Source organism: Erpetoichthys calabaricus, chromosome 8 (genome assembly GCF_900747795.2).
Source record: "Erpetoichthys calabaricus chromosome 8, fErpCal1.3, whole genome shotgun sequence".
NCBI classification, from domain to species: Eukaryota; Metazoa; Chordata; class Cladistia; order Polypteriformes; family Polypteridae; genus Erpetoichthys; species Erpetoichthys calabaricus.
The window spans coordinates 19993461-20021117 of NC_041401.2; the positions used below are offsets into that span (position 1 = coordinate 19993461).

A 27657-nucleotide genomic window follows, 5' to 3' on the forward strand; every position below is an offset into this window, starting at 1 on the left:
AAGAATGAGATAAACTGCCCGACTTCAGGTGTGCAAAGCTTGCAGAGACTTCACCAAGAAGACAGAACGCTCCAATTGCTGCTAAAGGGGCTTCAACACAGCATGTAATTAAGGGTCTCAATGCTTCTATGAATGACAGACTTCAGTTTTTGATTTTTATTAAATCTGCAAACCGTTCTGTAGACATTATGGGTTATCGAGTGTAGACTGATAGGCAAAAATAGCAAATGCGTCCATTTAAAATGAACTTGACCACCAGAAAGTGAAAGGGTCCCAATACGTCCTGAATTCTGAGTATGAATGATTTTCTCTTTGATTCGTCGCCTTTTCCAGCACAATACCAGGCAAAAAAAACGAGACACCATCTGTGCACTTAGTAAAGCAAAACCTCCAACATAAAAGGAGAAGAGCTGCCGGCCCCTCAAGAGTGTGCAGTGCCCTGTGTTCCCAGCCAGCGGCCAGCAGAGGGTGCTGTGGTATCACTTTTGTGGAGCACTGCCTGGCTGCCATCGCCTTTCTGCCCATCAGACCCCCCGACGCTACCCTCCGGTCCTGGTAAGCTCTTTATATTTCTTCCTTAGGGTTGTCTCATTTGAGAATGGGGCTACAGTTTCAGGTGGAATGTACCCCCTGGGAAATCTGCACGGTGAGTTGGAAGTGGAAAGACAGAGGGTGTAATTTAATTAAAGAAAGCATGATTCTAAAAAAACGCAACCATTCCTTCCATGTCGACTGCTGTTGCAGCTCCTTTAATTCTGGCTGCAGAACTGATGATGAGTGGCAGGATGGCGCAGTGTGTGACCCCACTCTTTCACTGCCCCAGAGAGCCCCCTGATCTGATTGACTACTCAGTTACACTTTGCTCGTCCAGTTAACCCACTTTCTCTGAATGTCCCAAAGATGTGCCGGTTAAATAAATGGGTCACTCTAACTGGTTCTGTTCGGTGGGAAGCCCCCCGGCCTCAGATGGTGACTCTCTTACCTTTAATTGGCATTACCCGGTTTACAAAACTGATGGAAGGGTTAAAGGATGAGATGGTGGTGTGGTGGCACCGCTTCAGGCCTCCTCTTTGATTTTTCGGTGACATCTGTCTTTCGGTTCTGCTTGTTCTTCAGGTGGGTTTTCTCCCATGTCTAAAGACCACGTGGGTTAAGTTAACTGGCACGGGTGTGAATGAGCATGCCATGTAATAATACACTGGCATCCAGGCATTTGGTTCCTGCCTTGTTCTCGGTGCTTTTTGGCTTCTGCAAAGATTAAAAAAGAAACAAAGGACCCACTCTGTCGACAAGCAAAAACCGTGGATAAAGTCATCCGAAAAAGTAAGACCACCATATGGAATGGTTTTAACATGTGTGGACATATCAAGATTTGATCTTCATTGAAGTCAGTGGTCCTCTAGATTAATGTCTGATTTACGTTCTGCGTACTTACTAGTAGTTACTGCGGGCGAACAAACTAAACTCCAAATTGAATTATAAATTGATAAGTCTCAGTAATCTTATAAAGGTGCCCACTGTGAAGCTTAGACACCCGATTGATGATCTGGGGGTCGGTGGTATCCCAGGAAGCACTAAGCACCACAAGGAAATGACACACAACCAACGATTGAGGGGTTTGGAGGCCCCCAGTGAAGCAACGGGTGCCAATGTGGCGCTAAGCACACAGTCAATGGCCTTTGTCCCCCAGATAACACCTGCACTGCAGTTCAAAAACATTCAGCGGCCGCACAGTTAAAATGGCTGCACCAATGCCAGGACCACCAGCAGGAGAGACGGGCCGAGTGTAAGCAGCAGGTGTCGCATCCAATTCAGTCCCCCTTGTCACCCAATGGCAAAAATGTCAATGAAACCTCAAAATTAGTAACTTTACATGATCAGGGCTTGCACAGAAATCGATACTCGACCTCGGCCTTCTCTAAGGCTTCCTTCTGCCACACCTGCCACCAGGGCCGTCTTAACAGCATTACAGGCCCCCGGGAAAAGCAGTGCACTGGGGGTCCTACATACACAACCACTCAGCAAGTCACAACATACATAGATTAGCATGGGACCCCTATGCATGTGAGGCCCCCGGGTAACTGCCCAGCGTACCCATGCGTTAAGATGGCCCTGCCTGCCACATAGATCTAATTAGTGCCACCATGTTCTTATGGCAGACTTCTGCACTTTGACATCAAAGACATGCCTGAGCTGCCAGCAGTAACAGCAGACAGAAACTGTCAAAATGGATGACTGATCACCTTAATCCCCGCACCCAAATTATGATTTATGAAATGCGATGTATGAAAATAAGTCGCATCCCAAAAATATGAATTATGAAATGTATACCCTCACCCCCGAATTATGAATTGGGATACTTATTCCCCCCGTCCTGATAAATAACATCATTGTAAAAGATTCAAAACTAATAATAGGAGCCTCATTTAAAAATTACATTTCTCTTGCTTGTAATACATAGCCAAGTGAGTGTGTACCTTTATATTCCTTATGACCTTTGTACATTTTCATATGAACGATGGGCACCATTCAGATTATTTTAATAAGTGCTCAAAGGCACACCCTGCTCGTTACCAAGAATGCCAGGGGATCTTCTATGACCACAGAGAGTCAGGCCCTCAGTTTTACGCCTCATCCAAAGGATGGCACCATTTTCACAGCACAGTGTCCTCGTCACTGCACTTTGACATTGGGATCCACACTCAGACCACAGGGTTAGCGCCCCCTGCTGGCCTCCCCAGCACTTCTTCCAGCAGCGACCCAAGCTTTTCCAGGTTGGTCTCCCATCCAAGTACTGAACAGGCCTAGCTTCACGTGGACGACCTCTTCCAAAGTTTACGACTTGCTTGATTTGGAGTACACAGGGCCGGATTTTCCTATAGGCTAACTAGGCTTCAGCCTAGGGCCTCAAGATCAAGAGGGGCCTACATTCAAATTGTTAGCAAAATTAAAATTACACTATTCTAAAAACAGTGAACACTAAAACACTGAACCGAAAATAAGGAGAAATTCTACGCATATGACTAATAAACAAACATAAAAATGTATTGGTTAATCACGGTAATGATGTATTTTATTATCTCTCATGTAATTTACAAACTTAAAAATGGAAGGTGAAAGGGCCTCATAAGTGGAATAGCCTAGGGCCTCTTTTCATATAAATCCGGCCCTGGGATTACATTCCTGTTTTAAGCAGTTCCATTTTGCCTTTGTGATCCACAGAGCTTCATTGTGATTGGTACACGTTTTTATGAAAAATAAATCTATTTTTTTTTAATAAAGATTCGGTGCTTGCCTTTACTACTAGCCAGGGTCAGTCAGTCAGTCATTTTCCAACCCGCTATATCCTAACACAGGGTCACGGGGGTCTGCTGGAGCCAATCCCAGCCAGAACAGGGCGCAAGGCAGGAAAAAATCCCGGGCAGGGCGCCAGCCCACCGCAACTAGCCAGGGTTTGATGGTGATATCTCCCTCTAGTGGGCATTACTGGAAGTGCTTGGAAACTCTTTAGTGCTTGGGACTCCTACTCCCCGGCAGCATACATTGGTTAAAAAAGAAAAAAACACTTCATGGATTGCACTTATTTTTTTGCCTAACAGTAGAACACAATACATTTGAAAAATAACTGTCAAGGAATAAAATGGCACATGGAAAAAAATGTGAGGAAATGTGGAAAAGTGAAAGTCAAGGTGAAAAAGTAAAGACAGCAGGCATGGCACAACAAAAACAGAAAAGACTCCATGTAGTATGGCACTGTGAGGGTTAATCAAAGGAGAAAACGACAAATAGCTTCCCACCCTGAGGCGGCGTCTGAGCAGCACGGAGACGTGAGTGTCTTTTTTTTTTTTAAGAGAACCCCCCCCAACCCCTGAGGTGTGAGACCTCCAAAGCCCTCATTTCCACTTTTCTTCAGATGCCTCTGCTTGTGGGCCTTTACATCAATCTCTACAGACGTCATTTCATTTGAACGCAATTTCTGCCTGGAGCAACATCCTTCACGTCAAAGAAGATGGGCTCGGGTCAACTGTGGGACTGAGAGCTGACGCATATGAGAAACTAAAAAAAATAAAAAGAAAGCCGAGAGCTGACCTCCTGATTTAAACATGTGACGTGTGGCGCATTCTGACATGATGGTCACGAAGGACAACAAACAGGCACATGGGGGCCTAATGCTCACTTGCTCACTCTCTTTCTTTCTTTCTTTCTTTCTTTCTTTCTTTCTTTCTTTCTTTCTTTCTTTCTTTCTTTCTTTCTTTCTTGCGTGAGTACCTTTCACATCTATCTATCTATCTACAGTATATGGTACCTTTCACATCTATCTATCTATCTATCTATCTATCTATCTATCTATCTATCTATCTATATGGTACCTTTCACATCTGTCTATCTATCTATCTATCTGGTACATTTCACATCTATCTATCTAGTACCTTTCACATCTGTCTATCCATCTATCTATCTATATGGTACCATTCACATCTGTCTATCTATCTATATGGTACCTTTCACATCTGTCTATCTATCAATCTATCTACTGTATCGATCTATATGGTACCATTCACATCTGTCTGTCTATCTATCTATCTATATAGTACCTCTCACATCTATCTATCTATTTATATAGTACCTTTCATATCTATCTATCTATCTATCTAGTACATTTCACATCTATCTATCTATCTATCTAGTACTGTCCACATCTGTCTGTCTATCTATCCCAGGTACATTTATTTGATTAATGGGTTAAAGTATGATTGAAAATATTTCTGTATGTCTTAAATGTGTGCCATTGCTGGCTGAAAGGCAAGTGGCCTATCTATCCATTATCTACACCAGATGTTTTTGTGTAGTGGACTGTTTTTAATATGTAACTGTCAGAGGACCCTAATTTGCATGTGTATGTGTGTGTGTGTGTGTGTGTGTGTGTGTGTGTGTGTGCATGTGCGCGTGAGTGTATTGTTATACACGTGTGTATCTAGATCACCTAGCTGGCTCTGGTAAGTCGACACACACCACTTCAGCAGTTTATGAGGCAGCAGGGGGCGCTGTCGCTAACAGTATCTCCGTTGCAGGAGGCTTAGCCCCGCCCCCAAGAGGGATACATCGGTCCCGCCCTTCCTTCCTCCCATAAAGGCAGAAGAATAAAGCCAACAGACGTCAGAGAAGACAGAGAGATGGAGTTCTTGACACCCAAAACCAGCGTTGAAATTACAAGATGCGAGCTAATTTTTACCAATTAAAAGGGGGTCCTACTGGCTTGGGGTCCCAAGTATTGCACCCGTTTCCAGCAAGTCTGTCAAAGTATATATCTCGGATAAACTGGCATCCCACCCAAGGTGAGTTCTTGCTAGGGTAGGCTTCAGCTCTTCATTATTTTTTATCACGTAATTGTCTTACCAATTAGCCACCAGTACCCTGTCATGCAGAAAGTGCCCACTGGGGATGAGGTGACTATCTTAAGACATGTTATTTGGTTGCTATGGAAACTGGGTGATGTGCTAAGCAAGCAGTGAAATGCCAAATAGGAGGCCTTCACCTTTAACTCTTTCATCACCAAGAAACAGCAATCTGTAAAGACTGATCAGAGGGTCCCGACTGCCACCCATTTTAAAACTCAGTCCACATGGCACTGCTGGAAGGACCAGCTGTCAGAGTTTATTTGAGATTTAAAAGATCTGGGATTATTACAACATTAGAAAAACTACAAGAATTAAAACACAAGAGCATCTATCCTGTACACCTAGACGGTCCAAAATAACATGAGGTTGAGATTTGATATTTGATACACAGTCTCATGGTGCCAGATGTGGTTCTTAAACAAGAAGACACGTCTGTGGACGACCTTTTAAAAAGTGTGTAGTGAATGGCCGTGAAATCCTGCACTGCAATGACTAAACCCACAGGGCTTCATCTTAAAACACCCAATCCCAATTCTTCCAATCCGTGCATTTTAAACCACTGTTGGGGTTTCAGGGAGAGAGCAAAAAATACTGAATAAAAGACTTGATGCCAAGGTTTCAGGACAGGTCAGGTTAGGGGAGTATGCACTGGTACAACGTGTTGCCGCATCCCACCACATGACGAAACAACATGATGAAATGACCCTCTATCTGTCGCAACCAGGTGTTACGTGGGAGTTCCCTTGGCCTGGTCCAGCCACTCAAGTCCTCAACAATGAGCCAGATCAGCCTCGGGGAATCTTGATGCCAAGAAAAAATAAAAAGCTAAAATTGCTGTTATCCATTCTGCAGCTCCGTGGCACAAGGTAATTGAAGCGTAAATAATTAATTTGCACATTGTAATGAGTGCTGTGACAGTTGAGACAGACGCACACACACATAGACCACCACAGATACTGCTTCTTGTCTTTTACGATATTTTGCTGTCATTTTAACTATTACATCACCATATGGCATAACAACAGCAATTGGAGTGTAGATAAGCACGGTGGATAAACGACATGTTAAAACACAGTGGTGGTTTTGTCACGTATGTCTACATTTCCAATTAGCCAGTAATGTTCAATCACTTTAATTACTCGTTTAGATGGGCAGTCAGAAGGTTGCGCAGCTTCGTCCGCACTTTCATTGGTGTCGTTAGGCAGGTGTGCTGAGTACTGAGTTCTGCGTCTCCTGTGGCTCTTTGATATCCGCTCTCTTAACGCCAGTCCTTTTGATGAAGTGCGACATGTCGTTTACTTCAAATGCATATTTTGCAGTTCTTTTTTTCACAATTCTTTCAAGCCTATGTTGATTCCTACTACACTATCGTCATACCGTTGAACAGCAAAGAGCACACACAGCATCTGTGACATCATATCATTCACAATTAACGATCCTCCATTGATGCTGTTGATCGCCAATGTAAAATCTGATGTTACAGAAACACTTTTTCCCTTGCCTCGGGTTATGTTTATTTTTAAAACGTGTAATGTGCCAGGCGGCACGGTGGCGCAGTGGTAGCGCTGCTGCCTCGCAGTTAGGAGACCTGGGTTCGCTTCCCGGGTCTTCCCTGCGTGGAGTTTGCATGTTCTCCCCGTGTCTGCGTGGGTTTCCTCCGGGCGCTCCGGTTTCCTCCCACAGTCCAAAGACATGCAGGTTAGGTGGATTGGCGATTCTAAATTGGCCCTAGTGTGTGCTTGGTGTGTGGGTGTGTTTGTGTGTGTCCTGCGGTGGGTTGGCACCCTGACCAGGATTGGTTACCTGCCTTGTGCCCTGTGTTGGCTGGGATTGGCTCCAGCAGACCCCCGTGACCCTGTGTTCGGATTCAGCGGGTTGGAAAATGGATGGATGTAATGTGCCTCTGCACATGCGACACACAGGAGACGTTTCAATGGTTCATCATCATCAGAAGCTTGCTTGTCTATCAGGTTAACGAGAGCACCTCTGATCCCTCACTCAGAATATGGAACCAATGTAGGAAGCATTTTAAGATGGAGAATCTTTTATCGGTGGCACCACTGCATGAGAACCACCTTTTTCAAACCTCGCAAACATATGCAGTTTTTAATGTCTGGAAAACATTTAGGATTAAATCACTTTGAGATCTGTACATAGACAACGTCTTTGCATCCTGCAAATAATTACATTCTAAATTTAATTTTCCAGCAACACATTTCTTTCACTATCTTCAAATTAGAATCTTTGTTAAACAGAACACCCCCCTCTATGCTGGAAAATATATTGATCAGTTTCAAGGACTTAGACAGCATCTCTGTAATATATAAAACTATTCCCTCCCTTTCAAAGATCCAAGAGGACAATGGGAAAAGGATCTCTCACTCAACATCTCAGAAAAGGTAGCAATGCAGAGAATTCACTCGAACTCCATATGCACAAAGCATACAATTATTCAACTCAAAATTATATATCGAGCACATCTGTCTCGTTTAAAATTGTCCAAGATGTTTCCAGGTAAGAGATCCAACCTGCGAATGCTACAATCGAGCTCCAGCCTCACTGGGCCACATGTTTTGGGCCTGCACCAAATTAACTTCATTCTGGACCAAAAATCTTTAAATGCCTTCCAGACAGCCTTGGTGTCACAATCCCTCCTAATCCACTAACAGCTGTGTTTGGTGGGCTCACAGAGGGGCTTAAGGTGGAGAAGGACAAACAGACTGTGATTGCCTTTACTGCACTATTGGCACGTAGACTTGTCTCGCTCAACTGGAAGAATCCTAACTCTCCCCTTTTAAGTCAGTGGGTAACTGATGTTTTATATTATTTGAAATTGGAAAAAATCAAATTCTCACTTAGAGGATCTGTGCAGAATTTTTTCCAAACCTGGCAGGATCAAATCAATAACATTTTAGAACAAGCTTTTAAAGCACTGAGGAAGAAGATTCTCTCCCCATTCTCTTTTTTTTTTCTTTTTCTTCTCCATTTATCTATATTCACTTATTAATTTATCTATTTACATATTTTTACTAGGTTTAAGTTTTATTCTGCTGCCCATGCTCTCTTTCTCAGGGGTGAGGGTTGATTTATTCTCAATCCTATTCTTGTAAAATTGATGTATTTGTATGGAATGTTGTGTGATTTCAATAAAATCAATAAAATTATAAAAAAAAATAAAATAAATAAAAATCTCCGCCCCTACTTTGAGCTCCGCCTTCACGAGACGTTGGATTGGTTTAGAAGTGTGTGCTACGCTGAGCTTAAACATTGTTATTTAACACGTTTAAAAAAAAAGAATAAAAAAGACAAAAGACAGCCGATCTTGTGGATGTTTATTTAAATAAAGATTGTGTGAAGAGGGTTAGAGACTGCTTCTGGAAATCAGGGTCAGCGTACTGCTGCACGGAAGAGACGTTCAGTTGGTAAAAGAAGGCAATTGTGAACAAAAAAAAGGGTGTCATGGAGGAATTGGAAAGCGTTAATCGTGTTAGCTGATTTTGGAGATGTCACTGGTATGTTAAAAAATTCCCTTTCTTAATGTGAAACGTTTCTGAGTAGTCATGGCTGTTATTTATGTAAAAGACTAGGGGGCTTCACCCCCTGCTCACTTTGCTCGCCCATCCCAGCCTGCATTCGCGTCTCTGCCGCTTGCTTTGTGAAGAGGGGGGGCTGAACGCACCCCAAGGAGACCTCCGACACCCCGTCTTACACGGTGAAACAATGGGAAACACATAGAGTTGTTTATTTTACCTCTTCTTTGCTCGATCAGCTGCTGGCTTGCTGCTGCTGCTGCCGTGTCATGTGATCTACATTTCACACAGTGCACTTCTGTCATATCACCTATGTCCATATATTCGATCTCTCGTTTCACTTTTACCTTTTCGTTAATATCGCATTGAATTTTGATTCCCTGTTTGGAGTTACAGCGTGACAACGCAATGTATAAACTCCCAGTGAGTGAATATCGTTTCTTTCTCTCTACAAGAAATGTGTCGGACATAGCCATGCAGGACTTTTCCAAATCTCTTTGCATAAGTTCTTGTCTCATGGGGCTTGTAAGAGCCATTTTCCTTGTTCTATAAGATTCATGAATGTTTATTAGATGACAATGCATAAACTATGGAAGGTTCCTATAACCCCCGTGAATAGAATCGTTTTGGTATGTTCTTGCCATTTCTAATAGCTTGGAGTAAACATTATTCTTCAGTTAGTGTCAGCCTTGCCTTCTATAAGGTGTGGAGGCATACGGTTTTTAACCGTGACCGCACGTTATCGTGCCTAGGCACTTGCCTATGTGCCAACCGGCTTACGAGCCTTTAAGAAGAAAAGAACAAATTAAGAACCTTTAAGTAGGAAAGACGAAATTAAGAACCTTTAAGTAAGAAAGAAGAAATTAAGAACCTTTAAGTAGGAAAGAAGAAATTAAGAACTTTTAAGTATAAAAATACTAAAGTCTTTCAAGAAAAGCTAAGTTTATAGAAGATCCATTTTTTTTTCCTTTTTTTGCCTTTTATTCTACGTGTGTAACTATTTTTTCTTTTATTCTTGTGTGGACTATTTACTTTTACCTTTCACTAAATACCTTTAAAACGAACTCTTGGACTCTGAGAATTCTTTTGACACGCGTCTTACCCGTGCCTGATGACACCTTATATATTTTAGCAGCTACAGGGCTTCAGGCCCCGGGTGTGGTTACATCGCTTGGCATGAAGACTCATCTCGCGGAACATGAAAGTGTCTCTGAGGCAATCACGTCTAGTCTCCTTCCAAGATTTTTTTTTATAATAGAGAGACTACATAAGTTAAGTTAATGTACGATATTGCACAAATGTGTTTATTTTTAGTAACTAGCGCATGTTCGAAATAATGAAGGAGTGTTTGTGTATACAAAATTATTACAGTATGAGCGAATATATGAGTTTTCTTGTGTTTTCTCTGTTTATTTTAGGTTATCAACCTACTCCTAATTCTACTCCTGTTCCTGTTGTTACTAGTGCTGTTGCAAGCTGTTTATCAAATAACGAAAAGGAAGAGTACTTCCATGTGTCCTCTTTAATCAGCTAAAGGCCTTTCTCAAGTTTGGGCAGACATCGATGCACTAAACCTAAATAACTTGACAGTGTGACACTCGGTGAGCCATCTAATTGTTCCCACCCAGTTTTAGTCACAATTCACTCCTGGTTGTCCCCAGACGTCTGTCTTACACGTCTGGCTTCAGTGAGACTATTCAATAGATGAAGTAAACCAGCACAGTTTCCTACACCTTTAGGCCCGTCTCATGGTTATAGATCACTAATGGCCGCCCTCTTGCCCCAGCCCACCCCATCCCACACCCATCTGTCCCTCTGGCCATAACCAACCTCAGTGGTGGAGAACACAATGGAGGAAGAGGAGCTGGAAGAAGGTGCAGTCTGAGAGCTGGGGGAAACGTGGCTCCGTAAAGCAGGCGGCGTCTTCTTCAACAACTTGATTAATCGCCTCTGGGCCTCGACCGTCTTCTGTAAACTGACAAGAGAAAGCAGCACATCAACGTGAAGGATAGCCGACTGATTGACAAGCCTGTGAAAAATGCACCTGCTTAATTAGCGCCCTAATTATTCACATATTTATATTGCAGTACAATATCAGCAGACTTTAATCACCCAATTATCAGCCTGAAAGGAAGATTAATTCCATCAGAGGCTGCTGTGCTTTGAGGAGGTTTGGGGACGAATTAGAAAAAGATGACGTCTTGTACTTCTGCAGTTTTTCTACTCATCGTTTCTTGACCCCTCCATTATTACCCCATTTTTTCGGGTTCAAGGTGGGGAGAGGTGGGAACAGACCCTGGACCTGGACAGGAGGTCAGTCCATCACAGAGCACACTTGCACTCCTTGTGTTTGTGCTGTTTTGTCATGGCAGAGGCTGAGAGAGTAACTTACTTTGTACTTCCAAAATGAGTTATGGGGTGGGCCTACTGTTGGACCCTAAATTAACACACACACACACACACACATACAGACGCTGTCCACTTCAGCAGTTTATGAATGAGGCCTACAATGGCTGCCCCTCCTCAGTACTTCACACAGGAACTCACTAACGTCAGCATGAACATCACACAGGTATTCCCATTTACAGTATTTGGACGCGATTTTCAGAATTTTGGCTCTGTGCACCACCACAGTGGATTTGAAATGAAGTGATCATTATGTGATTGAAGTGTAGACTTTCAGCTTTAATTTAAGGGGTTTAACAAAAAGTCGTTTAGGAATGACAGCCATTTTTACACATGGTCCCCACTATACTAACATAATCATAAATCTAATGATCAGTTTCAAATTCTTTCTAGTCAATCATGGCCTGAAGTCTGAACCCATGGCCATCTCCAAGTGCTGCATTTCCACCCCAGTGATGCTTTGCCAGGCCTTTACTGCAGTGGTCTTCAGGTGCTGCTTGTTCGTTGAACTTTCTGCCATCAGTTTTGTCCTCAGCAAGTGAAATGCGTGTCCAGTTGGGTTGAGGTCAGTTGATTGACTTGGCCATTGAAGAATATTCCACTTCTTTGCTTTGAGAAGCACTTGGTTTGCTCTAACACTATGTTTTAGCTTGTTGTCCATCTGTACTGTGACTTGTCGCCCTATCAGTTTTGCAGTACTTGTGTGAATCTGAGCAGACAGCATAGCCCCCCCTGGACACTTCAGAATCCATCTGCTACTTCTGTCAGCAGTCACATCATCAATGAACACTAGTGACTGACATCCATTGGCAGCCATGTATGATCAGGCTGTAACACGGCCTTCCCATGTTTCACAGATGATGTGGTATTCATCAGATCATGAACCGTTTCTTCTCTTCTCCATATTCTTCTCTTTCCATCATTACTGTACATATTGATCTTAATTTAATTTGTCCAACGAAAATTGTTCCAGAACAAAAAAATATTTTCTGGCAAAGTCTAATCTGTCCTTCCTATGCTTGAGGCTTACCAGTGGTTTGCACTTTGTGGTAAACTCTGTCTTTACTTTCATGAAGTCTTCTCTTGACTGTCGATTTTGGCAAAGACAGGTCGACCTCTCAGAGAGTGGTCTTGGTTTGGCTTAATATCGCGAAGAGTGCCTTCATCACCAAGGAAATATTTTTTTTGATTTTATTGAAATCACAGAACATTCCATACAAATAAATCCATTTTTACAAAAATAGGATCGAAAACAAATCAACCTCCAACCAAGGCAAGATTTCTTCAGTCATCCTGCGCAGTTGTCTTCTGTGGTTTTCCAGACCTTCAGATGTTACTGAGCTCATCAGTGTGTTCCTTCTCTTTAAGAATGGACCAAATGGTTGATATGGCCACTCCTGGTGTTTCTGTTGTCTCTTTGAAAGGTTTATTTTTTCTCTGCCTAATGACGGCCTGTTTTTCTTTGCATGGACAGCTCTTTGGACCACATCTTGAGAGTCCACAGTGACATTCCAAATACAAACTGCACACCTGGAATCAACTCCAGACCTTCTACCTGCTTAATACTTAATGAAATAATGAGGGACCTGCTCACACCTGACTATGGAACAGCTTGTCACTCAAATATCCAAATGCTCTTGAGACCCTGGAAATGGGGCGGCTATGCAGAAAAATGGCTGTCATTCCTAAATGGCTCATATGATATTTTTGGTAAACCCATTAAATTAAAGATGAAAGTCTACACTTTAATCACATATGATTATTTTATTTCAAATCCATTGTGGTGCTGTACAGAGCAAAAATGATCAAAATTGTGTCACTGTCCAAAGACTTATGGACCTGACTGAACAACATAGACCTAAGACTACATTGGTACTTGAGAATAACCAGGACACATGAAGGTTGACGCATCTTTACTGTGCACCCCAGATATAATGTAGACCTAAGACTGACACACCTTGAGAATAACCAAGACACATGGAGGCCAATACACCTTGGATAAAGCCACTTTCCAACCAACAATGAGTGACTCTCAATGTGCTGTCCACCATTTTGGGACTTGCCTCTCAACCTGTTAACCTTCTGAGAAAGAGAACTGGCAATCTCCCCACCCTAGGTACCCTGTTATCACACTCTCTGTATCTTCATGGGACTCGAGGTGAAGCAAATTGAGTGGGCTTTGCTCATTTCTATTGACCTGCAGGTACGACTTCCTGGTAGCATTGCTTGTTGGAACCTTTAACAGATCAGCTGTAACAATCCCCTAAACTCAAAGGAGATAAGCTGCACTGTCAATTTGAGCTTAAATTAAATTCTTGTTATAACACTGGACCTGGTTGTTCTGCAGTTCTCCTCCCTAAGCTTGTGGTTAAATAAAGACAGAAAACAAAAGAAAATAATTTCACTATGATACACGAAAAAAAAATAAACTGCTCAAAATAATTAAAGGAACACTATGAAAACACATCAGATCTCAATGGGGAAAAACATCCTGCTATGGACTAGGGTAATGTGTTAGGAACGAAAGCATGGCACATCGTTTAATGGAAATGAAAATGATCAACGGACAGAGGGCTGAATTCAAAGACGCCTCAAAAATCAAAGGGAAAAAATGATGCGGCAGGCAGGCAGGCGAGTCCTTTTGGCTAAAATTTCATTGCAGCAACTCCAAATCGTACTCAGTAGTTTGTATGGCCCCCACGTGCTTGTATGCATGCCTGACAACGTATGGGGGATGCTCCTAATGAGACGACGGATGGTGTCCTGGGAGATCTCCTCTCAGATCTGGACCAGGGCATCACTGAGCTCCTGGACAGTCCGAGGCGTTGGATGGGCCGAAACATAATGTCCCACCCAAGAGGTGTTCTATTGGATTGAGGTCAGGCGAGCAGAGCGTGGGGGTCAGTCAATGGTATCAATTCCTCCACATGAGGCCGGGCATTAGTCGTGCACCAGGAGGAACCCAGGACCCGCTGCACCATCATAGGGTCTGACAGTGGGTCCAAGGATTTCATCCTGATACCTAATGGGAGTCAAGGTGCCGTTACCTAGCCTGTAGAGGTCCTCCATGGATATGCCTCCCCAGACCATCACTGGCCCACCACCAAACCGGTCATGCTGAATGATGTTACAGACAGCATATCGTTCTCCACGGCTTCTCTAGACCCTTTCATGTCTGTCACATGTACACGGGGTGAACCTGCTCTCATTTGTGAAAAGCACAGGGCGCCAGTGGTGTACCTGCCAATTCTGGTATTCTGCCAATCGAGCTCCAAGGTGCCAGGTGGGCAGAGAGCAAAGGGCCATTAGAGGATGTCGGGCCCTCAGACCACCCTCTTGAAGTTTGTTTCTGATTGTTTCGTCAGAGACATTCACACCAGTGGCCTGCAGGAGGTCATGCTGTAGGGCTCTGGCAGTGCTCATCCTTTTCATCCTTGCCCAAAGGAGAAGATACCGATCCTGCTGATGGGTTAAGGACCTTCACTGGCCCTGTCCAGCTCTCCTAGAGTAACTGCCTGTCTCCTAGTATCTCCTCCATGCCCTTGAAACTGTGCTGGGAGACACAGCACACCTTCTGGCAATGGCACATATTGATGTGCCATCCTGGAGAAGTTGGACTACCTGTGCCACCTCTGTAGGGTCCAGGTATGGCCTCATGCTACCAGTAGTGACACTGACCTTAGCCAAATGCAAAACGAGTGACAAAACAGTGAGAAAAGATGAGGAGGGAAAAATGTCAGTGTCCTCCACCTGTTAAACCATTCATTCCTGTTTTGAGGGTCCTCTCATTGTTGCCCCTCTAGTGCACCAAAGCAGCTGAAACTGACTAACAAGCCCCTCTGCTCCTTAACTGACCAGATTAATAGCCCAGAAGTTTCATTGACATGATGCTATACTCGGATTAAAAAGTGTTCCTTTAATTTTTTTGAGAAGTATATATAGGTTTTACCTGCACATTTACATACCTTTTTCTTTACCCAAAGCACCGACTAAATAAAGCCACATTTAATTGTCCCTCAATCATTTTCCCCACACATAAATACCCATAAACCCACTCAATCCCACTTTTAACTATTAAAGATGCCTCGTACAGATACTCCACTTATACATACGTAAATATACATAAAAAACTCCTGATACAAACTTACAGCACAAAAGACTCTCCCAATCAGATGATCCACATATACAGCATATTCATAAATATACACACGTGCTCTGCTGCCTTCAGGTTAGGAGATGAAGGGGCTCTCAGATCAGCATGGGCAGAACTGTCCAAGTCCAACAGGAAAGCTAAAAGTCAGTACGCACAGAAAATAAACAACAACGTCTGTGACTCGAAAGATCCTGGATGCATGTGGAAGGACATCCGGGCCTTAACGGATAATAAAATCTCACACAGGCCTACAGCACTGATCCTTGCCTCCCTGACATGCTCAATAACTTCTGCACACATTCTGAGACTCAAAACAACACTCAGGCATATAAGTCCATACCCTACCCTGAGGAATAAGCATTCCGTCTGGACCCTGCCGATGTGAGGCGCATGCTTTCCAGAGTGAATCCACAGAAAGCTGCAGGACCAGACAACATTCCTGGGAGTGTGCTTAGAGACTGTGCTGACCAACCGATTTGATGTTCTCACAGACATCTCTTCGAGCCGGGCTGTGGTCCACTATCATTCCACCGCCAAAGAAGTCAACGGTGATGTGCCTTAATGACTACTGCCCTGTAGCACTGACTCCCATCGTGATGAAGTGCGTCAAGCAGTTGGTCAAATGACACATCAACCACTCTGGACCCACTCCTGTTTACTTTCCATCCAAATTGCTCCATTGATGATGCCATCTCCTATACTTTGCACCCTATACTGTCTCACCTGAACACCAGAATGTTGTTTGTTGATTTCAGCTCAGCATTCAACACGATCATTCCTCAGCAGTTGGAGAGAAAACTCTCTCTGCTGGGTCTTGGCATTCCTCTGTGTAACTGGATTTTGGACTTTTTGATAGAGAGGCACAGTCAGTGCGCATTGACAGCAGAACATCTAATAGCATCAGGATAAACATAAGTGCTCCCCAAGGCTGTGTGCTGAGTCCACTATTGTTCACTCTGCTCACCCATGACTGCAATGCCAAGTCTGAGTCCAACGTCATTGTCAAGTTGATACAACCAAAGTGGAACTCATCAGTAAGAGAAGAGGTTGAACATCTGATGAGGTGGTATGGTGAAAATAATATATCTCTAAATGTTCATAAGACAGAAGAAATGACTGATCAATTTCAGAAGAACATCTGTTGACTATTCACCACTGCTTATCAATGGCTCTGCTGTGGAGAGAGTCAGTAGCAACAAGTTTCTTTGGGGTATAAATTTCTGATGACCTCTCTTGGACAATCAACGCCATCTCTGTTGTGAAGAAGGAACAATGATGCCTTCCTTTTTCTGCAGAGAAGGAAGCAAATCGGTTTGCCACAACCCATTCTTACCACCTTTTACAGAGGAACTATGGAGAATGTCCTGACAAACAGTATCACTGTGTTGTTACAGAACAGCAAAGTCCATGAGCGCAAGACTCTGCGGTGTGTAGTGAGGACCACTGAGAGGATCATATAGGTCTCCTTCTCCTCAGTCCAAGACATCTTTCAGACACATTGTCTGCATAGAGCCATTGTGGAAGACACATCTCACCTTTAACATGCATTGTTTGGCCTCCAGCAGTCAGGTAGAAGATACCACAGCGCACATCTCCTTATCTGCCCTCAGAGCCCTCGCAGCTGTCCTTCTCAGTTCCCGGTACACACCAGAGCTGCCATTGAGCTGTGCGCTGCGACTCCTCTCGATGATATCCAGGATGCTCTGCAAAATGAAACACCTCCTTCTGGGAACACCGGTAACACCAACACAACCCTCAACGACCTTCAGGGTCTTGTCATGGAAGGTCTTCCATATTATATTAGGATCGGCAGTCGCACCCAAATCCACAAGTTCCTCACACAAACTGAGTGCAAACTCATTAGAAACAGCCTGATCTTGGAGTCTGGCCAAGTCCAGCCTCATTTTCCTAGTAGGTGGTAGCCTACTGGACCTAAGCTGGATCTTCAGAGTAGCAACAAGCAGTTGTGGTATACCGGGTCCGAGGCTTCAAAAGAAAAGGGGCCAGGTTTTAAATTCATAAAGCCGTGTTACTCTCGCTGGGCACGATTACACGGCCGCGGGGAGTTAATTGGAGAAGTTGGAGTGAGTTGCACCTGCACGTGTGGGTGTGATCGTTCTCAATTGCTTCATTGGCTTCCTGCGGCATGTGATTAAGGCACTGCGCCCATGGAGGTGTGTGTGTGTGTGTATATATATATATATATATATATATATATATATATATATATATACAGGCCAGCACAAAGGAAAGGGGGGATGAATCAAGAAATCGGGATGGATAGAGGAAAAAGAGGTTAAAGGACGTGTAAAGGCAGGTTTGGAAAGAGGATCTGGCCACCTGACGGTTTTGAAGCAGAACAAGCTGGGGCCCCACAAAGGAGCGTTTGACTGTGGCACTCTAGGGGCTAGTCCACCCCACTGAATGTTCGAGGGATCTGAGGAGCGACTACATGAGCGCGAAGGAAGAAGGGAGGAGAGCTGACCTCGGACGGTCTGGCCATGAAGTCCTTAAGGCAGCCAAGATGGAGGTCGGCTGAAAGGAGGTTGTTGCTGTTGAGTCTTCGTTGGCTACGGGAGTTATGGGTGAGCCGGGGAGAATGAGAGAAGGAGGTGTGCTGAGATTGTGAAGAGTGAGACTGCATTTTTAACCTCGGATTTTAAAGAATTTATATATTGTTTTTATCCCCACTTTGCACTGTTTTTATGGATTATTTATTGAAACTGTGATGCACTGCACTTTTTGTTTGGACATTGTGTTGATTTTTGTGTAATAAAAGCACTTTGGCACTTTTTGCACTATTCCGTGGCTTCATTAGCAAATTGTCCTCATTTGTCAGCTCATCTCGGCGACATTATCGATGGTGTCGGGTTCAAGAGCTCCCAGAAGTCGGATGGGAGCCTGGAGCGAACCCACATCGTCACAGTAGTCTGTGGTCAGAATTCGCAAACTGGGCACTTCTGTAGACCCTGCAGTTTTGCAAGAGCCACCAGCGTCTGCCAAGAGGATGTGATCAACCTCCTTCACCACATCACCAGTATTGGAGTCCAACAATGCGCCTCAGGGTGTTGGAACCAGGATCCAGCGATTCACAACCCCTGACCTTTTGCAAGGTCAAGGAACATGGAGTCACTTTCACCACGGTCACCTGACCCATGGGGACTGAGACAATCCTCATAGTCAGCCCTGTCAGTGCCAGTGGTTGCACTGAAGTCACCCATGCACCAGAGGAGCATCACCTTGTGGGCACTACTGAGCGAAGTTGTGAGTAAAATGTCCCCCTCACCGAAATATCACTCACTGCGGTCAGTGCATACACCGAGACAACAGACAAGGCACCCAGAGAGTGCCACAATCCGAGTCTCATAATACACTTGTTGAAAGGAGTGACATCGGACACCATTGGAAGATGCCAATCCGGTACAGCAACAGCTACTCCCAGAGTATGACAGCCATCAGAGCGACCAGACCAATAAAAGGCATATCCACCTACAGAGATCTGGCCAGTCCCCGGTCTGTGCACCTCAGACAGTGCCGCCACTGAAATGCAGAGTTTACACAGCTCCTCCGACAGCAGAGGAAAATGATCATCATGCCAGAGAAACAAGACATTGCACGCGTCTACCTGGATGGGCCGACGCCTCAGCAGCACACAACAGGCCTGACCCCATTGGCTCTCCGACTGTTTCAACTCTTCCAGGGATCTTGGTGTGCTTCACTACACTACATCACTACCAGTAAGTCACAACTCGTTCAAAAGACTTTCAGCTTTAATTCAGTGGAGTGAACAAAACGATTGCATAAAAATGTGAGGCAACTAAAGCATTTTTTTTTAACACAATCCCTTCATTTCAGGGGCTCAAAAGTTAAAGAACTGGAAATAAAATGTTCATTTCTAATACTTGGTTGAAAACCCTTTGCTGGCAATGACAGCCTGAAGTCTTGAACTCCTGGACATCACCAGATGCTGGGTTTCCTCCTTTTTAATGCTCTGCCAGGCCTTTACTGCAGCGGCTTTCAGTTGCTGTTTGTTTGTGGGCCTTTCTGTCTGAAGTTTAGTCTTCAACAAGTGAAATGCCTGCTCAGTTGGGTTAAGATCAGGGGACTGACTTGGCCATTCAAGAATTTTCCACTTCTTTGCTTTAATAAACTCCTGGGTTGCTTTGGCTGTATGTTTTGGGTCATTGTCCATCTGTATCATGAAACGCCACCCAATCAATTTGACGTCATTTAGGTGGATTTGAGCAGACAGTATGTCTCTGAACACCTCAGAATTCATTCGGCTGCTTCTGTCCTGTGTCACATCATCAATAAACACTAGTGTCCCAGTACCACTGGCAGCCATGCACGCCCAAGCCATCACACTGCCTCCACCGTGTTTTACAGATGATGTGCTATGCTTTGGATAATGAGCTGTTCCACGCCTTCTCCATACTTGTTTCTTGCCATCATTCTGGTAGAGGTTGATCTTGGTTTCATCTGTCCAAAGAATGTTTTTCCAGAACTGTGCTGGCTTTTTTAGATGTTCTTTAGCAAAGTCCAATCTAGCCTTTCTATTCTTGAGGCTTATGAGTGGCTTGCACCTTGCAGTGCACCCTCTGTATTTACTTTCATGCCATCTTCTCTTTATGGTAGACTTGGATATCGATACGCCTACACCCTGGAGAGTGATGTTCACTTGGTTGGCTGTTGTGAAGGGGTTTCTCTTCACCATGGAAATGATTCTGCGATCATCCACCACTGTTGTCTTCCGTGGACGTCCAGGTCTTTTTGTGTTGCTGAGTTCACCAGTGCTTGCTTTGTCTCTCAGGATGTACCAAACTGTAGATTTTGCCAGTCGTAATATTGTAGCAATTTCTAAAATGGGTTTTTTCTGTTTTCGCAGCTTAAGGATGGCTTCTTTCACCTGCATGGAGAGCTCCTTTGACCGCATGTTGTCTCTTCACAGCAAAATCTTCCACATGCAAGCACCACACCTCAAATCAACTCCAGGCCTTTTATCTGCTTAATTGATAATGACATAACGACAGACTTGGCCACACCTGCCCATGAAATAGCCTTTGAGTCAATTGTCCAATTATTTTTGAGCCCCTGAAATGAAGGGATTGTGTTAACAAAATGCTTTAGTTGCCTCACATTTTTATGCAATCGTTTTGTTCACCCCACTGAATTAAAGCTGAAAGTCTGCACTTCAACTGCATCTGAGTTGTCTCATTTAAAATTCATTGTGGTAATGTACAGAACCAAAATGAGAAAAAAGTGGTCTCTGTCCAAATATATGGACCTAACTGTATTTATATTGTACTAGCTGCTGGACAAAAAAATAACCCGAAGACTCCCTGGCAGTTTTACTATATTGGTGAACTTACAGAGGCATCTGCTAAGTGGGCCCCGACAGGTCGTATCTTGTCTGAGATGGACGTGTAGTCAAGTGCAGCACAAATTGAGCGGAACAGGCTAGAACTGGTCTCAGGCAAACGTATGTTAGATCGTTATGTGAATGCACATCATGTGTGTATCACAAAGCTGAGTTTGTCTGCTTGGGTTGAATGAGAAGTGAGGTGCCTGCAAGCGTCGAAAAAATGTAAAAGTGCATGCATGCGCCAACTCACCACATGCAAGTCACGCTTGTATAAGCTTCTGTATCTTCAGTAGACTTCACACCAACTCCCATGGCTGTGGTTGAGCGTGAGCAGAGTGGACCGCTCCACACACACACACACACACACACACACACACACATGCAAGCGCTGAAAAAATGAAAAGTGCATGCATGCGCCATCTAGAGGCTGTGGTTGAGTGTGACCAGAAAAAGACTGCTCAACACAGACCCACACACACAGGGCTTTGGTTTATATATGTTGTCACAGATGGCCGGGATTCTTACCCGACCGAGACACCTCTTCGCTGGAAGGATTGGGGGACCAAGCTTGGTCACAGCGTTACCTCCCCTGGGACGCTAGATGGCAGCCCCCATGGGTTGCAGGTTGCAGCGGTGCCCCGGACTCCTGCAGGGCTTCATGGGAAATGGAGTTGGATACAGCCCTGTTGGGATCCGGGGGCACTGCCAGGGGGGCACTGCAGCTGTTCCTGAACTCGTGTGGGTGGTTCTTCTGCCACACCTGGAAGTGCAGTCAGAAGTAGGGCAACGAACACCTGAAGCACTTCCGGGTGCCTTATATAAGGGACCAGCAGACAGTACTCAGGGAGCCAGAGTTGGGTGGAGGGAGACGAAACTTGCCGAGGAGGAGTGGAGGAGAAAAGAGAGAAAGAGAAGGAAAAGAGGCATATTGTGCTTGTGCACTGGGACTGTGTTGTGGGCTCGTGGGAACGGGGAAGACGTTCTCCATGAGCGAAGAAAAATAAAAGCACTCGTGTTTTTTATGAATGTGCCTCCCGTGTCTATCTGGCAAGCCCCCTAGTGGTTCTGTCACAATGTCTAATTAGTTCCTTCCATCCATCCATTATCCAACCCGATATATCCTAACTACTGGGTCACGGGGGTCTGCTGGAGCCAATCCCAGCCAACACAGGGCACAAGGCAGGAAACAAACCCCGGGCAGGGCACACACACACACCCACGCCAAGCATACACTAGGGACAATTTAGAATCGCCAATACACCTAACCTGCATGTCTTTGGACTATGGGAGGAAACCCATGTAGACACGGGGAGAACATGGAAACTCCACGCAGGGAGGACCTGTGAAACGTACCCGGGTCGTCTAATTAGTTTCCATATGTATATCATTTACTTTTAAATAATTTACGCTTACATTTACATTTATTTGCTAAACAAAAGCTTTTTTCCAAAGCAACTTACAAAAGAGCTTGACATAATCAAGTAACATCTGTCTGGAGAATGTTTGGGACAAGTGTGACGGGACAAGGTAAGAAAACTTCACATCACAAGTGAAGAGTTCGGAACAAAATGAAATCGTGTTACACTTCCTAGGTTAAAAAAAACAAAAGGCAAAAATTCACCAAACAAACGCTTCTTGAACACATTGAGGGGCTCAGAATTTCATATGGAGGTGGGCAGCTTGTTCCACCAGCCAGAAGCTACATGTGAAAAGAGTGTGGAATGAGATCTGATACCACGCAGAGGAGGAATCACCAGACGTCTTTCAATGACAGACCTGAGTGGCTGAGAAGGAGCAGAAGACCTCAACAAGTGTCTCCATATGCAGTGCCCTCCATAATGTTTGGGACAAAGAGGCATTTTTCCTTGATTTTCCCCCTCTGCTAAACAGCTGAAAATTACAAATCCAGCAATTCAGATGTGATTAAAGTGCACGAAGCGTGCTTTCATTGAAGGGGATTTGCAGACATTTCAGTCACCGCATGTAGAAATGGCAACACTTGATGTACCTGATCAGAGTGATGGCGAGTGTGGGGACAAAGAGGAACTGCCCGAGATCCAAAGCAGATCACCTCATCTGTTAAACGTGGAGATGGGGGTGTTATGGCTTAGGCATGTATGGCTGCCACAGGTCACATTGATGACCGAACTGCTGACGGCACAATGAATTCTGAGGTGTGTACAAACATCTGATCTGCTCAAGTTCAGTAAAGGCCTCCAAACTTCATCCTACACCAAGATAATGAGCCAAACAGACTGCTGAGGCCACACAAGAGCTTCTCAAAGCTAAAAAATGGAAAATTCTTGAATGGCCAAGCCAGTCACTTGATTTATATCTAACTAAGCAGGACTTCCATATATTGAAGGGAAAACTTAAGGGGACAAGCCCCCTGAAACAAGCAGGAGCTGAAGATGGCTACATTAGAGGATCAGAGAAGATCCTCGGCACCTAATGAGGCCTGTGAATTACATTGCATGTGAGGGATAAATGACAATGGCTTTAATAGACCTGCCATCGCTGTGTCCAAAACATTATGGCGCCCTGAAATGAGGGGTTTTGCTGGTTATGTAGAAAAAAAAGTTGTCATTTCTACATGGTGTGATCAAAATGTATGCAGACCCCCTTGAAAGAAAGTCTGCAGTGTGCAGTTTAATAATGTCTGAAATTGTCTGATTTATAATTTTTAACTCTGGAACATCCTGCCTTGTGCCCTGTGTTGGCTGGGATTGGCTCCAGCAGAAACCCCATGACAGCAGGTTGGAAGATGGATGGATGGATGGATGGATGAACTCTGGAACAGAGGGGGAAATCAAGGAAAAAATGGGTCTTCATCCCAAACAATATGGAGGGCACTGTTTATAAGTGCTGACCCATTGATTACTCTGCTGGCAAACATCAAGGATTTGAACTTAATACGTGCAGCTACAGTGAGCCAGTGGAGTAATCTGAAGAGAGGAGTGACACATACCTGCCTTGGCTGGTTGAACACCAGATGTGCCGCTGCATTTTGAATCATCTTGCAGCGACCTGCAGACAGTTGCAGTAGTCTAGACATGACACGACCAAAGCCTGGAACAGGAGTTGTGCTGCATATTCGGCCTGCTTCAGTTTACTCCCAGTCGTTGCCATTTTGTGTTATGGTAGCCATTTATGTTGAGATCGGTTTCTTCATGAGTTTTCCTGTGCCATTTCCTGTGATCTGACACTCTTTTTGTTTGAATTTTTTTTTTGTCTTGAGTCATAGAGTTTTATTTTGACTCATAGAGTTTTATTTTGACTTCCATTTATGGCGATTCCCTTTTGTTTTGATAGCTAATCATTTTTTTTGGACTGTTTTGTTCATTTTGAGCTCTGGTCACTTGAGCAGTCTTGTTAGGGGCGTGTCATCTGGGGTCATGACCTCTGATTACAATGCAACTGGTTAAAAGGTCCCCTATGAAATCACTTCCTCATCCAAGCCGCATCCAAACCATAATATCAAACTCCTTTTGCTGACGTTTATCCAGTAATCTACTTTGCTGCTCTTGTTTTTTTTTGACCACGACTTTTGCTGTCTCTTAGGCCAGTGGCCAAACTAAACTACTAAACTACTAAATTACTAAACATTATCTGTCCGGAACTGTGATTTCTATACTGTAGTCCTATATAATATACCGTATTACGTCATCAAGTTGTTTTAGCTGTCAGTACACAACGTTGCAGCGGAAAATTTGGTCAAAACTGCCTTTTGCCGATTTCTGTTTCGATACCGCTACATTTTGGTTAGCATATACATTATTGCAATTTATTTCATCTCATATCCATCCATCCATTTTCCAACCCGCTGAATCCGAACACAGGGTCACGGGGGGTCTGCTGGAGCCAATCCCAGCCAACACAGGGCACAAGGCAGGAACCAATCCTGGGCAGGGTGCCAGCCCACCGCAGGGCACACACCACACACACCAAACACACACTAGGGACAATTTAGGATCGCCAATCCACCTAACCTGCATGTCTTTGGATTGTGGGAGGAAACCAACGCAGACACGGGAAGAACATGCAAACTCCACACAGGGAGGACCCAGGAAGCAAACCCGGGTCTCCTAACTGTGAGGCAGGAGCGCTACCACTGAGCCACCGTGCCGCCCGTTTAGATTATGTATTATGCATTTTATTATTCTAAAGTTATAAAGCACAGGATAGGAATTTTTCATATTAGGACGGAACATTTATAGCTTATCATTAAGTTAATGGAACATTTCAATCATGTGAGGTTTTCGTTATAACCTCAGTTATAATTTACTCCATTGTAAATGAGCAGTTTGATTATCGAGTTGAAAATAATTGTTTCATACCTGAAATCACTTACTTTTGTCAGCAGGATTGAGAGACGATTTGACACATCAACAACATCTGCGTTCTATGCCGATTTGTCGGTTCTTCGCCCGAGGAACTTTGGTGAAGTTCCATTGGGAGCTATGGAAGAGCTGCATAGATATTTGCTCAGATTTGATGATGGCGTCACTGCTGAACAACTATGAACAGAACTGCAAAACTTTGGACAGCAGTGGTCAACACTTAAACAATCAGTAGCAGATGCTTATACTGTGGAGGATGACAATGACAGTGATCGTGAACAAGATGGGACAACTGTGTCAACTTGCAAGTCTTGTAAAGGCTGTCCTCTCTGCTGCTACAAGGTGCTACTCCGTTCAAACCTCTGATGCCCACAAGAGCACTGGGCTTGCCTACAAGCACCTGCTAATGCTGCCTGTGTTACAAGTGCAGTTTGAAAGATCATTCTGCGTTGAAGAGAATCAAAACCCGCCTGAGACGCACAATATCATAAGAACATCTTGAGGCGGTCATGTTGATGTCAGTAGAGAAAAGTATCTTAGCCAAACTTGACACTAACAGTATTGTTGATGATGTGGCTGCTAAAATCAGCAAACTGCGTAAGCTACTAGCCAACTAGGGTACTGGCACTTGGACATGACATTGACATTTGACATGTACTCCATGTGTGGAGACTGGCCCGAACACACAGTATGACACCGCAGGTTTGCACCCAAACACACATTTATTCATTCTGTACAATATTTACAGTGTCCCGCACAACCCAGTACCCCATACCAAACACCCTCAGTCCAGGCCTCTCTCAATGCCTTTCTCTCTCTTCCTGACCACCTCCACTCCTCTCCTCTCCTCCCGAGCTCTGTCCTCTTCCACCCGAATCCAGCCATCGAATGGAGGGAGACGGCCCCTTTTATCTTCACCCAGACATGCTCCAGGTGCCTCCCAATGATTTCCTGCAGGCACTCCCTGGTGTGGCGGAAGTACAGGCCGTGCACCCGGAAGCACTCTGGGTGTCCCTGGTCTTTGTCCCCCCCAGCACTTCCGGGTGTGACCAGGGCTCTCCTATAGGGTTGAGCTTCTAAGCACTGTTCCCGTGTTCCCCAAAGCCACCAGGGCGGTCGCCTCCTCGTGGTCTGGAGGAGGCGTAATCCATCATCCGGTCCTTCTGGGCGTCCCAGCCGCTTGCCACATCGCGTTACTAAATTTTTATTTGTCATTAAATTTTATTTCTAAGCATATCGTCAAATTTTAAGTTGTGTCTAAACCACAGTGTACAGATTAAGTTTGGCAACAGATTAGACAGAGTTCATATCATAGGCTCATAGCAAGTAGCGAGCCGTGAACTCATCACAAATTTTAAGAAAATTACAATGAATAATGGGCCGAGTGGGTCGACCTCATCACCTCACTCGTTGAAGGATGGATGGGATGGTTTTGAGACCCAGTCCTCTCCTGTCTTAGGCCCTGTCCACGCGGACATCTGACTTGAGTATTTTTCTGCCGTCTGTAGCGTCAGGTGAGCACGGATTGAACGCTGAGTGTTTTTCTGCTCATTGCAGCGAATCAGTCCGTCCACACGGGCTTTCAACACGTGTGTTTGGTTGGATGCGCATTCAGATGGCATATAAAAAAATGTTGCGTGCGGCTTTTTCTTGGCATCAATTTCTGCCAAAATCCCAATGAACCTGAAGAAAATGTCTGTATTGTGTTTACATGTCGTTCATTTAACGTTCTGGAGGACCTGATATGTCCCACGATATGCTCATGTTCCACAGTGCCTGTGATATGAAGTTCGTGGAGAAATGCAGTTTTAAAGTAAATAATCAATTTCTGGAGGGTGCAGGTTCCGATCATGTGTCGGTGTGAGCGAGCGCATTTTGCCCCGGGAGGGTGACTGGGGTGCTTGGCTGATTGTGCACTCGTATGCAGATGCAAACGGATCAGTCAAGTGCATCATTCACACCTCGGAGTAGACAGAGTGCCACACCTTGGGGGAGATGATGACCAATGGAGAGCAAATCTCACAAACCGTGAGAATGCCGAAGCAAGTCAGTCAGCAGATGAGCAAGAGGAGAGCAGTCGTTAGTCCCATGGAGGAGCAATGGATTGGTGCTCTAGGGGCTGATCGACCCTGCTGATTATTCTAAGAGAAGCGGGTGCGATGGCGGTGGAGTCCTCCTTAGGGTTCCTAGGTACACCAGGGGAGGAGAAGGAAGACAGGAGGACAACCAACCTTGAGTGGTCTGGCAGACACCGAAAGAGGCAGCCAAGATGGGGGTCAGTGTAGAGGAGTCTCTGCCGGCTAAGTGTGTGAGCCGGTGAGATGGAGAGAGGGTCGAGCTGGGCTTGGGACATAATAGTGGAGGAACATCAAGGACCCAATGACTGTGTTTTATTATGGTTTTATCCTGGGATTATTTATTTGATTTTTAACTCACAGACATCACTGTTTTTACTGGACTATTAATT

General features: G+C 44.5%; 1 protein-coding gene across 1 annotated transcript in view; it reads right to left on the reverse strand.

Moving 5' to 3' along the window:
• LOC127528921 (uncharacterized) overlaps window positions 1-27657 on the reverse strand; it is a 60867-nt gene that overhangs the window by 8853 nt on the left and 24357 nt on the right. The window contains exon 3 of the mRNA XM_051930703.1: window positions 10760-10904. Within this exon, the coding sequence (XP_051786663.1) occupies window positions 10760-10904 (145 nt within the window). The remainder of the gene's footprint in view (window positions 1-10759; window positions 10905-27657) is intronic.